Source organism: Oenanthe melanoleuca, chromosome 3 (assembly GCF_029582105.1).
Source record: "Oenanthe melanoleuca isolate GR-GAL-2019-014 chromosome 3, OMel1.0, whole genome shotgun sequence".
In the NCBI taxonomy this organism is placed as follows: Eukaryota; Metazoa; Chordata; class Aves; order Passeriformes; family Muscicapidae; genus Oenanthe; species Oenanthe melanoleuca.
In genome coordinates, this window is record NC_079336.1 from 65,883,361 (window position 1) to 65,899,372 (window position 16,012).

The 16,012-nt window shown below is 34.5% G+C and overlaps 1 protein-coding gene across 1 annotated transcript in view; it reads right to left on the bottom strand.

Moving 5' to 3' along the window:
* The window catches only part of RYR2 (ryanodine receptor 2), a 416,925-nt gene that overhangs the window by 183,063 nt on the left and 217,850 nt on the right, over positions 1-16,012 (bottom strand). Inside the window, 3 exon segments of the mRNA XM_056487752.1 lie at positions 724-932; positions 3,810-3,957; positions 14,072-14,231. Of these exon segments, the coding sequence (XP_056343727.1) occupies positions 724-932; positions 3,810-3,957; positions 14,072-14,231 (517 nt within the window).

Consider the following 16,012-nt stretch of genomic DNA (forward strand, 5'->3'; position numbering starts at 1 on the left):
ATAGCAGGTACAATGAGTCATCAGTAGCCTTAATAACATTTAAGGTTTGGAGAGCAGTTGCACTTGCTGCCATACCGAAATTAAAAATTTCAATGACTCATTTAATCTATTCTGATGATAGTCAGAAATATAAAGGTTTGTTTTGCCATATATTTTTACTTCTAGATCAATCTGTCATTTTTTTTCACACAGAGTTAAATCTGAGCAAGTCTTAGTGTTTCTATCATATTTCATTTAAGCTGTAGGGATTTCTGTGAAAACATAGCTGTACTCTGGAATTCTTACATTGCTATACAAACTTAGTATCAAAGTTTGCCTCAAACACTTACTGTTAATAATCTTAACCATATTTATTCCCTAAGGGCACTTCTTATAGAGAGAATAACCGAGTAAAACTTTAAAGAAATTATTCATAGTTAATAACAGCTCTTCCAGTATTCTGAATTTGATTAAGCCACTTTAATTTTAATTTCTTTATATATACTGTATAAACAAGTGAATTTGTGAAAAAACATTATAGAAATGCCAAACCTTGCTAAATAATTTTCCAGGTGGCACTGATTCTAGTTATTCTACCTAGGCCCTCAAAGAAAGGGGAATAATAATTTCATGAAACATCAATGACAGCAGTGAAGGCAACTGAGGCAAATAATATATGAAATGAGACACAAAAATTAAAAGTTGAGCAATCACTCATATTATTACAGATAAACACATACAAACCTTAAAGCCATCAAAAACAAAAGCTTCTTCATCTGAGCCAAGTTCTTGATCTGGCAGACAACCAGGCCTGGTCCAGCCAACTCTCATGTCTCCTGCAGTAACTGCCTCAAACTCAAAGTACCACTTCCCAGCCTTCACTGCATAAGTCTTCTCTGTGCGGAAGATCCTGAACTTTTCCATTATCCCACTGCACATGTCCAGCCTTGTTGCTGTAAGGTTAAAACAGTAAGTATAAATGGGAAAAAAAATAAGCAATGCAGAAAGTACAGTTTCCAACTACTGACAAGAAACAGTGAAAGCAAAAGGTAAAGGAATCCCTTTGAGCGTAGACATGAAAAGAAGAATGTGCCTGCAGAAAATCCATGTGGGGAAAGTGACCTTGTTCATTCTGGGAATCAGGGAAATAAAAGCAAAAAACAAGAAACAAACAAAAAAAAACACAAAGAAAGGAGAAGTTAGAAATCTGTATGCAGCTACAAATAGATGACTCAAGGGTCACTCTGATTCTTTTTCTCAGATTAGGGAAAAAAAGGCCAAAAGTATGGATCTTTTTCCACAAATTTGCAATGTATCAAATAAAGCCTGTGCAACATTTGAAAAGTCAGCATTCCAGTCTAACCACAATTCCTCCTCTTTGTGAGTTTGTCATAAGATCAAATTTGTCTGCACCTACTTGCATCTATTTTTTAGGCCATGCTAAGAACTTCTCCCTTTCTTTTCTGTTTTCTCACACTGATCAAGGTCCACATTTCCAGTATCACCTAGGACAGCCTATAAAATCACATCCTTCAGAATTAACCATCACCTCTCATGAAGCCACCATGCCTGACTTCAGTTAGGTGAGATTCATTAAGTTCCTGCTAAGCAACACAACTCTCTGCCACATAATTATTTGTCAGTAAAGTTTTCTCTTTGACAGTCTACACAATTAATGCCTTAAAAACACTTTTGAAGACCCTTACCCAAACAGGTGAAGCACCACAAAGCATGGTAACTGAGAAATTGTTTTCCTTTTAGATTCCAAATAACAAAATGCTTTCTAGAGCCCAAGCAATCCCAAAAATACAGCTGCTGCAGGAAACCAGTGAGTAATAATAATAACAAAAACATAAAAAGCAATACTAGAGAACTTTGTAAAGTTAGTGTTTAAATAAAAATTAACAATTGGAGATGCAGACCACCACTAGAGGGCTCTAAATCCCTTAATAACAGTATGAATTTTGACTGATGAAAGAGGATCCTTGTAACATGTTTTATGCATCTCCAAAACTTGAGTTGCTCATAAAATGTAAAATCTAAAATCCCAAAAATGACTATACAAATTTTTTGCTGAATAAATTCCAATGTTTGCTCAAGAAAGACCAATTCATGGGACACTGTTCAGCAGTTCCTTTCCTCTGGGAATTTTGCAACAACCTTGATGACATCTTTCGGATTCAAGGGTTGCACTAGTGCTTTTTACATTTCATTAGTAACTCCATTCACAGAACCAGCTCAACGAGCTCTGCATTCTGAGGAAAATTATAGTGGTTTTCAACAGTTCATTCCCAAAGCAAGGCAGCAGCATGTGGTTCTCAGAGCTGTAAATGAAAAATAGGATTACTATTGCTCAGCAGGATGTGGAAGAGGACTGTGCTCTCTCCCCCTTTGCCTTTTACACTGTTAGACAGCCCCTACATCTCCACAAGAGGCAAAGGCCTCCTGTACCAGCCAATCCACCTTCTCAGCACCAAGAAGTCATGCTCAATCTCTTTTTGCAGCATCTCCTTCCCAGCAGTGGGAGGAGAAGAAATTCTAGGATTATGCAGCAGGGTTGCACTCTTCAATCTTGGCAGATTTAAGAGTGAGACCATGGCATTTTGCCACCAAGACTGTCCATCCCACTAAGGAACATTGTTCTACCTATTCAGCAATCCATCCTTGTTGGATTCATGGTCTCAGCAATGCCTCATATTTAAATGTAATTTAATGGCAGTATCTCATAAAAGCTGAGGATCAAAGCATGAGTGTGCTTTGAAAAAGAAATTCCAAATGGTAGGTTCCCTGTGTACACTGCAGGTATGAGTTATATCTTCTGCAGAAATAATTTACTAAATAGGTCAAAACTTAACTATCACTATCGCTATATGAAGAAAAAAAAATGTTTAGACGCATTTCTCAAAAATTCAAAATTTTGCTGAGATTATAAAGATGCTAGTTTCAATTCTGATTATTCCATATTTACTTATCTCTAAGTGAACTTCTAAAATAGTTGATTGAGGTTAGATTTATTTATTTTATTTGTACATTATGTCTCCTGATTTCTTGTACTCTCTTAACATTATATATGCTGCAATTAGTGAGTTAAATGTTGTGTACTTTCTTGAAAAATTCTTTGTTAATAGTTCAGATTTTTTTTTCCTGTCTAAGATGTCTCAAACTGAAAATACGGCCCACAGTATCAATAAAACATTTAACCTGGCAATGATGCAAGTTCAAAGAAAACTATGAAAAAAATGAATTAGAAATTATTTAGCCTAATTGAACTTCCAAGACCTGAGAAAGTCCAGGATCTTAAAGGCTCTCACATCTATCTAATTCTAGACTTGCAGGTTGACATTCACAGAAATTTGGTTTGTAGTCATTCATTTCAGAAAATTTCGTCTTAGCTTTAAGTGTTTAAATACAAGATTGTACATATACTGTAGAATTCTTCATTATTTAAAGTTAAAATTGTAAGGACAATAAAATTTACATCTACTGAGTTTATGTATTCTTTTCCTATTTTGTCTTGATATAGCAAATGTAGCATTAAATAAAAACTACTCCAAAAACAATTTTTATTGGTTTAAATTGTAAATGATTGCTTTAAAATGTAAAAATGTTACATTTTGTAAATATTCATTTGAGGCCACAGGATAAGGAAAGGAAACAAAAAGGAAAGGAAGCAATAAGGAAGGAAATTAATATCTAAGAGAGCAGAAAATGGAGAAAGCACCTATTAGACTTGGAAACACCCGTTCAAAATGTTTTACTGGACCAACAAATTCAGTAGCAGAGTGGAAAATTCTAACCTTTTTCTGAGAATAAAAGCCAAAATTAATTACCATGATCTTGATCAGGAGCCTCCAGGTTGTAGCCATAGCCTAGAAGGGTGCGGACAGCTTCCCGCAGACTGTCTTTGTTGGACTTCTTGGTCCGATCGTCCAGCAGAGCGTACGGCACCAGGCGAGGATTCCGTCGATTTTTCACATCCTGCATTAGCATGACAAATCAGTTCAATTCCAGAAACTGTGTTTTGCCTTACAGACAAGATTATTCTCAATAGCAGCATTAAAATTACTCTTTATTCAAACTGAAATAATGTAATTTCAAATATGGCAAGGAATCAAAGAAACGGCAATAGTGTAGAAATTACAAGACTGAATTCACTGGAAAACAAGTGACACACACAAATAAACAAAGCTCTGTGTCTTATACCTGCTGTAAGTTACTGTCAATTTTACTTAATAAAGTAACTATACAAACTACAGAAACAAGGACAGATCTAAAGAGTATGACAAGAAAGTCAAAAAAATATATTTTATACACTGTTTATGAAGCAACTACCATAACAGGAAACTTGTTTCTAACTAAAGCTGAGACATTTCTGTACCACAAATATACAGATGTTTGTTCAATTATTATAGAACTGAACGAGATAGATTAAATGCCCAAATAATAAACATGATAAAAACAAAGTAACAAAGTACTACTAATAAAAAATAATTAATGCATGCAACACTAATTTAAAAATTAAAATCAGATAATGAACATGCCTTACTATAACAGCTATTTAAGACAGGTATTTTTCAAAAATAAAGGTGCTTGCAAGAATATGATTTATGTGCTCCATGTGTAGAGTTTCTGCAATAGATAATTAAACTAACTTCTCTCCAGCTAAAATGAAAATATTGGTAAGGTTTAATCTTTGCATTTTAGGCTTATTAAAAAACATTGATTAGGTTTTTTTCTACTGCAAAATTACCTTATTTGAAAGCAGTGTTTAACTGGATTACTTAAATGGCTACTCTAATTGTTAGTGACTAACAGAATTGTTTTCTTGTCTATATTTTCTTCTCACATCCTGTCAGAATTCGTTGACAATGAGAGAAACCATGCAAAGAACTCTCCTTGTTTGTCCTAATATCTATATTTATTTTTAAAAAATTACAGACTAGACATATCATATAAGAAATAGTTGCTGTTTGTTCTCTTCAGGACAATACCAAATATATTGAGAGGCTCTCAATATTGGTTAGATTTATTAAAAAGTCCAAAACCAATGCCTATTATTTTAGAAGACAATGTCTACAGTGGAATTACCTTTCTCCTTTTATAGCATTATAGGTTTTAGGAACATACGTGGTTTCAATTCTGTCTTTGCAAGAAGAAAAGAAATGGCACATCCAGTCTGAAAAAAATCTTGCAGGTATCTTTTGTTATCCTTTAAATGCTTAGATGCAAGGCTATCTGCCTCTTGCCTTGTCATAGTGAGCAGATATTGAAAGGTCAGTTACAAACCAGTGCTTGATAAAATCTAGTCCTACCAGTTATTCCTCTAGGAGAAGAAATACTAAGGGACAAGCAGAAATATAAAGGTAATGCATTGCTGGGGACACAAATTACAAAACCATATCAGCTCTAATTATATTCCATGGAAAGGACAGTAGCAGGGCCAACACTAATATCATTTGAGGGATGCACTTTCCATATTTATTCCAAATTCTTAAGCTGACACCCTACTTTGTTCAATGTTTAATTTGGTAGATGGGAAAAAGGGCTGTGTCCTTCCAGCAAATGCTGAAATAAATTTTATGAGAAATTATTATTTGATATAAGAGTATTCACATTCATCTGAGGTGATGAAACTCTATGAGTTTAATTATTTGTTATTGAAAGAACACAAAAAAGATAAATAACTTCCTCTGAAGCCCTATATGTCCAAAAGACATTGTGAAATACTGTCTTTAAAAATATGAAAGTTTGGAACAATAAACATGTAATTTCTTATCCATTATATAATGTTAGACTAATGCATTTGTATTTGCCATAGCAATCATTAACACAAATTAACATACAGGCAATCAGTTTATAACAGTGTATAAATTGAAATATAGTATAAGTGCTTTTAAAATGGCTAAGCACAAAATAAGATCAAGCAAAGAAAACAAAAAGAAATATAGAAATTCAATGTATTAAACCAACTGGATTTTATGAATTTTTTTTCCCTTGGATCTAATTTTGTTTAACATTGTGACCTTTTTCACCTATTCATGACTGTGGATATGTCTTGAAATTTGAATGTGTGAAGAGATTTTCCTTTTAATGACTTTGTTCCTTTTTTTTTTCCCCATTTCACATCTATTTAAATTTTGAATGTGTTACTTATTTCCAAATTATGAACTTTTATTATTATATTCATCATTAAGTTTTTGTACTAATGACCTTCTGTACCTCTCTGGTGTAAGTGCAGGGAATGATCCTGTACAGTGATTGAGCTTTGCACATTTGCAATCAAGTCAACAAGAAAACTGATTAGCTAAGAGTGGTAATTTTTACTGAGTACATTTCCAAGTAGCACAGAGACTGAATTCCACCTCCTCAATACAAAGAAGTTATTGTAGACTGTTAAAATAAGTTTTAATATTCAGCCTAAGTTTTTTTAATCTTTTGCCAGAATTTTCCAGATTTGACAGTCTAATGATTCATCAGAAGACTGTTTTGTACAGAGTTTGTCTGGCAACTACTTGTTAACAGACAAATGGTTTGAGCTGGGTAGCACACATGATACTTATATAATTCTTTTGTTTTGAATTCAGAACCTATCATATCACAGAAAAAAATAAGGTAAAAAAAGACTATCTATTTTAGTACACAGCTTTGTCTTCATTTTATGTAAGAAACATCCATTAATAATTTAGAATTTAATTTACTTTACTTAGGAAAACATTGCAGCCATAAAAAGTTGGGATGCATGGAAGAACGCGGCTTGGATGGAAGTAATAATGTTAAATGTCAGTGATATAGCAGTGACCATGAAAAGTCAGTATTACTTTTCACAGTGTACACAACAGATTCTGATATCTGCAGCCAGTGATAGACAAACAACTATTTGCATGGGCACACATACACTTATTTGTAGGGTATAAAAGGATATGAATAAAGTAATAATTGGTCAACAATGGGCCAATTTAACTGCATGTTTTTTTAACAACGTACAGCTCTTAAAAGAGCTACAGAGAAAACACCTAAACACACACACCCCCAAAAAACATCAACAAGCCTTTTAAAACTTTCATGAAAGGTAAAGAACACTGCTGCAAAGTAACTCCAAGGAAACACATGTCAGATGTAAAGTGCATTCTTTTGTTCAATGAGTCTATGACATGTCTATAATTGATCTGGTGGCACTAGATCTACTACTGGTCTTGGAACTTGCACAGACAGATCTCAAATAAGAACAAAACAAGCAATGTCCATATCATCTACAGCAGCAAGGAAACCATAGTCAAATTCTATAAGTAGCTCTAAAAAAACCTATTAAGAGATGCAGTGTGTGTAAGAAGGCTGTGTGCTTCAGCATTAATTCAGTAACAAAAAACAAAGCATTATATAAACCTCCAAAAGACATCTAAAAATAATAATGTAGTTTTCAGAGCTATAAAAGTTGTATTGCAAAGCTGTGCACTCCTGTACCTTCCCAAATCTCTGAGGAGTTCATGAACAGCACAGACCACTAGACTAAAGGGAACAAGCATCACCAGAAATATATATAAATAAGTGCTTATCAGAAAGAAAGATAGGAAAAGACTGAGACATTAGAACACATAGTAGGAAGAGTGCAGGAAAAATATGATAATTTATTGGGAACACACATTTTTCGATTTAAAGTATTAGAGCTGTACAGATACATATTCTGTGTGGTACTGAAATGATTTTGTTCTCGTAAGCAAGGCTGTTAAACTACAAGTACAAAACAAATGTGCTGTTGTTTTCTTAGCTCCCTTTGCAGCATTAGCAAACCCTCAATCCACAGCTGTGAATTGATTCTGCTTGCTGTCATATCTCCCATGCAAGATCCACACCTCTCACTAGCACAGAGGTTTCTGAGAAACTGCCACAACAAATGCTATGGGGCAAGCTTTGCCAGCAGTGCTGCCAGAAAATCAGCGAGGCACTGTGAGCAGGATCATTTACCTACACCACACCCTTCATGCCTCACTATCCAGAGGGCTAGATTTTCCACACCTATCACAGCAGCTCATGTTTAGCCAGAAACCAGGAAAAATTAAAAGTCATCGTATAGAGGAAAAGGAAAAATACAATTCTAAACTGGTGTTTAATAAAAAAGTAATTTCCAAAGTCCAGAGCATTGGAACAAGAAAGCACAATAAAGTCCTCACAAAGCTGTATTCTTAGCAATGTTAATAATACAAATGTATCCAACCAAAAAAGAGGTTGTACTCCTCACCTGGAATACTAATCTTGGAAGTATGTGTATCCTTAGTAATATATGTGTAGAGCCATGTTCACTGAGGACCATAGCCATATGGAATGCCTGGCAGAATGTGCCCTGACTATAAATGGAAGGAACTAATATATCAGCATAAATCATGTAAAATGTCAAAGTGAGGTAACATAAGTGGTTTTTACAAGAACAAGATGCTGGTTTTATATATATTTAATGAAAAAAATAAGCAACAACTTGATTTTTCCCACACATGCATATTTCACCCAGCCTGACTTTCAGAGCAATGCCTCTCTTGCATTGCAGCCTTAGGCAGTCTGAGAAGACCAACACTTAATCAATTAATGATGCCATATACTTTCTATAAATCTGAAAAAAATAAGATCCTGACTTTAAAAGACCAAAATGTCTTGCATTTTTGGGCCAAAGAGAAGTAAGATTTCATATAATTGCTTGGCAATACCAATGGAATATTCTAGGATAGGAATTGCAAAGCATCTTTTTTAAGATGCTTTTCACACAGTGGAAGGAAAATTTTAGGCTGCCAATATTTATAAACAATTGTAAAAGCTGTGAGATTTTTAATACTCTTTCCTTTTTCAGTATAAATGAGATTTCTGATTGTTAACTTTTCTAGCCAGAACACAAAGGCAACATGAAGAAAGAGCAAGATACCCTTTGACTAAGCTATCTGGATATGTGATAGTGTATATAAGCAAAATGTGACAGAATCTTTGCCTGTGATCTCTACAATCAGTGGGGAGACCTAAAAGTCATGTATTCAGGAAGAGGGATGAGGCAGGTAATGTACTTGAAATTATTTTCATTTACTTTCTGATCTCTGAGCTCAACTCTTTTCTCTTTTTTACTGTCTTTTTTTTTTACTGTCTTTTCCTTATTCATATGGATGTTGGGATTCCCCTGTATGCATAAAAATCACCATTTTATGAACGTCAAAAAATACCCTAAATTAATGGATAAACTCATATGAGTTCTGAATATTTTCCATTAGAGTGTGAACATTTTGTCATAAATACATGCTTTTATACTTCAATGCTATTATATCATTATCTTGTTAGGAAAAATTCCTTAAAAGTAACAAAAAAAACCCAAACCACCCTCATGTAATTATGACAGGACTTAATATCAAAATCCATAAAGGCAAAAAAAGAGAAAAACCTGCTCTCATAGCACAAATGTAATTATTTTAATTCATTTAGCACAAGGATATATCACTTCTTTGCCTGGATCTAACTCCTCTATCTGCCCTTGTTCATGTACCATTTCCCCAGTTCCAAGACCACCAACTTGCAAGTAATCATGTTCTCCCTTTAAGAGACACTATCAAGTATATTCATTCTGGTTTTTATGCTTGTATTTCCACTTACCCTTGCTACTTATTATGTTCTTTTAAGCAGAAATACATAATTTTTCCTACCTGTTTTTCTCCTTTTGATTTCTCCCTTCATGGAGCAATAAGCAACTGTGAGGCTGTACTACAAAAAAAATACTTGTTTATGTTCAGTGTCATCACAGTTGTCAGGACAGTTCTGGGAACAGGATTTATTAGCTAACTTGTGCTCCCTCTCCTGGCTGGCTGGCTCTGCAGCAGCAGAACTAAAGTACTGCATATAGTCATGCATAAAATGTAGCTTGGTATATCTTGGTAAGGAAAAAGCCTGACAAGCAGTGATGGATTTAGAAGAAGAAAAAAATATCTGGAAGATGGAAAGCATTTTCCCCAAGAGATTTTAAAGAAAGAAATGGTTTATACATTAACTACTTGACAGTATCCCTTTAATTTTTCCACTTTATATAATCCCAAAATGATGAGGCTCTCATACTGAACAGACCTACTAGATTATTTAATTCATCCTCCAGCCACAGCACAATTGCTGTTCATAACATATTTCCCAGTGACTAGTTCATCTACTTTAAAACATCTGTAAGCTTCTTTCCCTTAAGAAACTATTTTATAGCTCTGCAAAATCTGTTTATAGTACTATACAGCTCATCATCATGTCACTTTATTCCAGTACTGTAGCAAGTCACAGTAATATGACAGGATGTCAAAATGTAGCCCATGAAATAAACCCACTGGAGTCAAGCAGAAGCACGTAGCAGTGGGGACCGCAGCCAGAGCTAGCAGCTTGCCATGTGATATGTATGCCAGCTAAATGAGAGCCATCTCTGCACTGCACCCAGAAAGCAGCACCTTGTTCCTCTGCTCTCTTCTTATGGATTTTAATAAATGGTGTTTGTTATCTGCATTTTGGATGTAAGTACTCCTGAAACTCAGCTGCTGGTCTTCTCTCCGAAGGAAAAAGAAATTGAAAAGAGAAAGATTAGGAAATTAAGAGCAAATCAACATCGAACATCCAAAGCATGGCAGCTGCTGCAAGACACTGCTGTTGAAAAAAAAATCTTCCTGCTTAACTATCCATGAGACTGTGGCAACTTGTCTGCCAGGAGTAAGGGAGTAAAGTATACCATCGATCTTGTAAATCTGCTTCCTCAAGGTCATGAATATTTCTGAGCTCTTGTCCACATTTAACAATCACACTCTGCTGAAAGCATAACTGTGACACTCTTCACTGCACCACTACACTACATTCCCAACAACAGTGCACAATTCAGCACACAGAAGTCTTTAGTTAGTCAAAAAAATTCTTGAATGTTTAACGCATAAACACTCAATACTGCAAAGCCTCAATTAATTGGTTTTCCAAATATGATCAGCTTCATAGGTACTTAAGCTTTTTAATTATAAATTCTCCAGAGTCTTCTCTGCATGCCTATGACTGTCTTTGTCTTGATAAGGAAGATCAGTTAAATATTTATCATATATACCTAAGCCCCATCAAGATTAAGAGCAGAAGCATTTGTCTAAGATTCTTTCAAAATCAGAGCGTGATTCACACCAACTGCTGAAAAAATAACTGAAAACTAAACTAGGGGCTACCATTCCAATAACGTTTTTATACAGAAATTTTTCCTTGGCCAGCAGAATTGATGTAGATACCTAAATCCCATTTTTCTAGTCAGACATCTTTGAGGCTATGGAGTCAAACTTTTAAAACTCTTGAAAAATGGGGAATGTACCACTCAGTAATTACATGGCTAAGAGGTTTTAAACAAAACCTCTAGTTACCATGAGTTTTCTCATACAGACTATGAATTTTAATAAGTGAGCAAAGATTTAATTTTCATGTTAAATTTTGTTATCCAGTGAGGAGGACATTTATTCGAAAGGGAGCCTAGGGAAGGACAGAATTCCAAGAGTTTCCCTCAGGAAACTATTTTAGGAGTCAGTAGATAAAATACAGAGAGCTGTTCAGTGAGTAGATCAGAGTCCTCCTTCTTCCTCTCTGCTCTCTCCCAGTGAGGCTCAAAAATGTCTCTTCACAGGGCTGCAGGATTTTGGGTTGAACAGTCAGTTTAGTCTCTTTCTCTAAGCACAGCACTGAGAACATAAGACAGACTTCAGGATTCTACTGAAGCGTTTTATCTTAGGTTATATCCCATACTAGATACGTCTGGTCGATGTTTTTTGGGGGGTTTGGGGTGTTTTTTAAAACTCAAGTTGTGGCCTTGAACAACTCCACTGCCTTTTGGGAACCATAATAAAACTAATTATTTATTACTATCACATCACACCTCTTCAAATGCAGAACTTTCTACATCAACAGGCACACCAAAACATATATGAAGACAGTGCATAATAAAATATTGTGAAGATGCAAAGGAGACATTTTTTTATTGCCACTCACTCCCATTACATCTTTTCTATATCATTCCTAAACCAGTAACACTGGGAAAGTCTTTGACATCACCATTTAACTGGCTTTCCTACTTTATACCTCATTAATTCAGAAAATCTGCAATTTAGATGCAAATTCACTCCAATAAATATGGCAAATTTATTTGTGGGTTTTTTCAAAGATACACTGATACAAAAGGCAGGTTAAATTGTCTTCAATAGCTAAGAAAATTTTTTCATTACATGTGAGTCATAAGATTAAATTTTCCCAAAGCTAGTTAGAAATATAATTAGCCAAGAAATTTGATTCCAGAAACTTCTTAACTTTATCTTAACCAATAAATTCTGTTGCAAAACTAAATTTAATTTTGGGCTGTGTCAAGTTTCTATTGAAGTTGTAACTATTTCCCAACTTTCATTCATTTCAAAGCTCCCAGTTGGCAAAGTCCTGTATTGAAAGTGATTGCCTTCTGAAAGAATTACAAAATGGGAGACATGGTACAAATTCTTGAGTGCATTCTTTAATATAGCAGAAATACTTCTGAGCATAGAGCTTTTCATTCTAGAAATTAATTGTGAACTGACTCCATAAACACAGGATGGAAATAATGAGTTCAAAACTAATTAATCCCCCTCCCCCTACTGCCTGACAAGAGAAAATCATCACTTCCAATACTTCTCATGGTTAATATTCCTTCAGAAATGTTAACATCACTTCAAAGGACCACCTCTTACTTAAAAGTGCAGTATTATGGAAAAATTTGATCCCGGGAAAAGCGGGGGAGTTGCACAAACACTGAATTATCTTCAGTGTTTTTCTAGTAGAGCATATACATTTACTCCAGTCTGCAAACAGAAGAATTGACTCCCTGTCTGTCTAGACCCAAATACAAAACACAGATTTCCTAATTAACTTACAAAGTAACCCAATGACAGCTTAATAGTAAGATACTCTAATGAGCAATACTGAAATGCAGCAATGCAGCATTTATTTTGTCACAATAGCATACCTGTATGTAATAAGGTGAAGTGCTTAACTTGATATATAAAAATCCAGCTTATTTTATTATTTTACACAAAAGTTTTGCAAATAGAATGAATTTTGGTCCTGTAGAAGAACAAAATTTGACATATGTGGCACTGAAGTGCATAACTCAAATTTTTGTCAAAAACAAAGCCACTGTTTGTAGGAAGAAAAGGGTATGTACTTACAGAACAGCTGTTTCTCATTTTTGCAAAAATAATAAAGCTGAGCTTTTATGCTCAGCACAAAACCATGAAAACTCATTTTTCTCCAAGGGGTAAATTTTCCTAAAATGTCTCTGTGAAATGCTACCACACATTTATTAACACAAGTGAAGAGACCTTTCTGTATATAAAATTCACAATCAATCACCAAAAGAATAAAAAATCTTAAGGGAAAACTGATGTAGAAGCTATCTTGAAAAATACTAAATTAGGCTCATGGTATATCAAATGGACTGGCTTTAGGGGTTTTTTAAAGAAACCAAGGAATCTGAGTTTTGTTTTTAATGATCCACCATGCTTTATTCTTATTCTCCTCCCTTGTAACATATTAAGATAACTACCAAATATTATTCCTATTCACTGGAGCAGAACAACTAAAGTAGGACTGGAACTTTGAGACTGACTTAACTATTCTCAGTTAAACACATCTTCTGCCAGAAATATAGCATATTAACAAAGTTATTACTAGAAGTTTACATTCTGATTTTCCTTGCTAAACAAAATCATTCAATTCTCAGAACTGCAAACATTTAAATAATTTCCTTAGTGAAAGTCAATATTTACATTTCCTAAAATACTGGAGCACGTTAGCTTCCTGCATGCAATTTTCTCACCCTGAGATCTAGATAGCAAACAAGAATATACCACCAAGTTTTTTCAATACTGCCTGTAAAAGAGTCTCATACTGCTATTTACCAGGACTGCTTTAAATTATGTGGGTTTGTCTTCTTTGACTGACAACCTTGCATTCACTAGCTGTTTCTTCCTGACTGTGTGCCACCCTTATTTCCATTGGCTGTGAAGTATCCCAGCAGATAAGTGCTGCTTTAAGTGCCTGAGGTTACACTCACCTGCTGGATGCCATATGTCCAGCCTTGCCTTATACGGTCCCTTGCCCACACATTGTGAGCATTCTCTGCCAGTTTATCCACCATAGCCTCTTGAGAGGGGGTCAGCTTGATAAAACTCAGATCCATGGGTGCTGGCTTATAGCCACTCAACAACTGATAGCTGTCGGAAAAAACCAGAACTTGCCGTTACTTTTCAGCAAGGAAAAAAATTAAGAGAAACCACAAAAGAAAACAATGACATCTATGCATATGACATCTGCCTTCAAACATAAAGAATAATAATGTAAACTTGATTGTTGATTTGGTTTTGATTTTGTTTCTGCTCCAAGATAATTGCGTCTTGATGGGATGAAGTAACTGGTAATGAAAGCTACCTAAAATGGTCTGAATTAAAAATGTTTTTAAAGTATTTTAGTAATACCACATATTCAAAGTAGTAGATTAAGCCATTGTTTCTTTAAATGCTTATATCAACAATATTATTGCCCCCTCTAAGCAGGTAATACTTATTAAATTCTGCCTACTTCCTACTGAAAAGAGAAAATATATTTTTCCTGTTACATAAAGGGATGCTAAGAGACAGAGCAGGTCAACTGGCTTACTCAAGACCAGTTTTAAAATCTACCTTCAAAGTTAGTCTCCATAATAATTCATACTTTAACAACCTTTGAATCATAGGAGCAAATGGTTAAAATTTAAGCACGACTTCAGAATAGAAAGACAGTTTCCTCACTTTTTTTAGCACTCCTAGGATTGCTACTTTTGTGAAGTTATTCCCTTCCAATTAATTATAGAAATCTCCTACTTTACTTATGAGCAATCCTTCTATAGAGGACATAAAGCATTAAAGGTCTTTTCCAACCTAAATTATTCTATGATTCTATTTCTCCTCCAGCATACAAAGGCATTATTTTGGCTGAAACAAAAGGATTCTGTGGAAAATAAACAATAGCATTCTCTCATTGAAATTATACACCCTGGGGTGTATAAAGAATGACTAGTTTAAATAATTGCTCAATTATTTTCTAAACAATTTGGTAATTTTCTTGTATTTTCTTTATTTGTACTGACAGAGAGAAACCCATGAAATTAAACAGTATTATCCACATTTATCTCCTAAAATATTCAAATACTTTACCAATCTTAATCAATTCTCTTCTGTGACAGCCATTGTAAAACAATTTAAATAAATTATTTGTTGAAAACAATAATTTTAAACGACCCGGTATTTAAGAGGGATTACCATCTATAAATAAGTGGCTGAATCTTCCTTAAAAATTACCACAATAAAAAGAAAAAATTTAAGTTTGTAAACAACAATTCAAGAACATCCTTCCAAAATCAGCCATCCATATAATTCCCAATCTGCAGCTTTCTATTACACAGGAGTTCATTGCCCTTACAGTGACCTCTCATCAGGTATTTGTGAAGTCACTTCAGTGAGATGAGTAAAACAAGACAGTAAAGAAATCAGTGAAGCATATGAAATTAGCACACTTGTCAGATTGGCAATTACTTTTTCCTGTCATGCTGCCCTGCACAAGCTTGTAAGAATAAAGGCACAATACTTTCCTTTCCTTTTTGCTTGTTTTTTCAATCCATTATGAGTGACGTATCAAAATTCTGACTTTGTATGTATGGGATGACTTCAGGTTTCTAAGGTTATGATGCTTAATGACATTAAAAAGACTCAATATTACTGGTCTTCTTATATTAGAAAGTATAATTTCTTCAGACTTGAAGAAAGCAGGAAATTTGATTCACTTGAACAATCTTGTAAATGCACATATATTTCTGCCCAGGAAATTCAGAATGAAAATACAGAAGGCCCAAGATATCTTTTCTTCCTTGAGATATATATACAGTTATTTTGGGATGCTGAAACTGAAGAATCATTTGGGGAGGAACTTAAATGAATTCCCTGCTTTTATTGCCATTCAT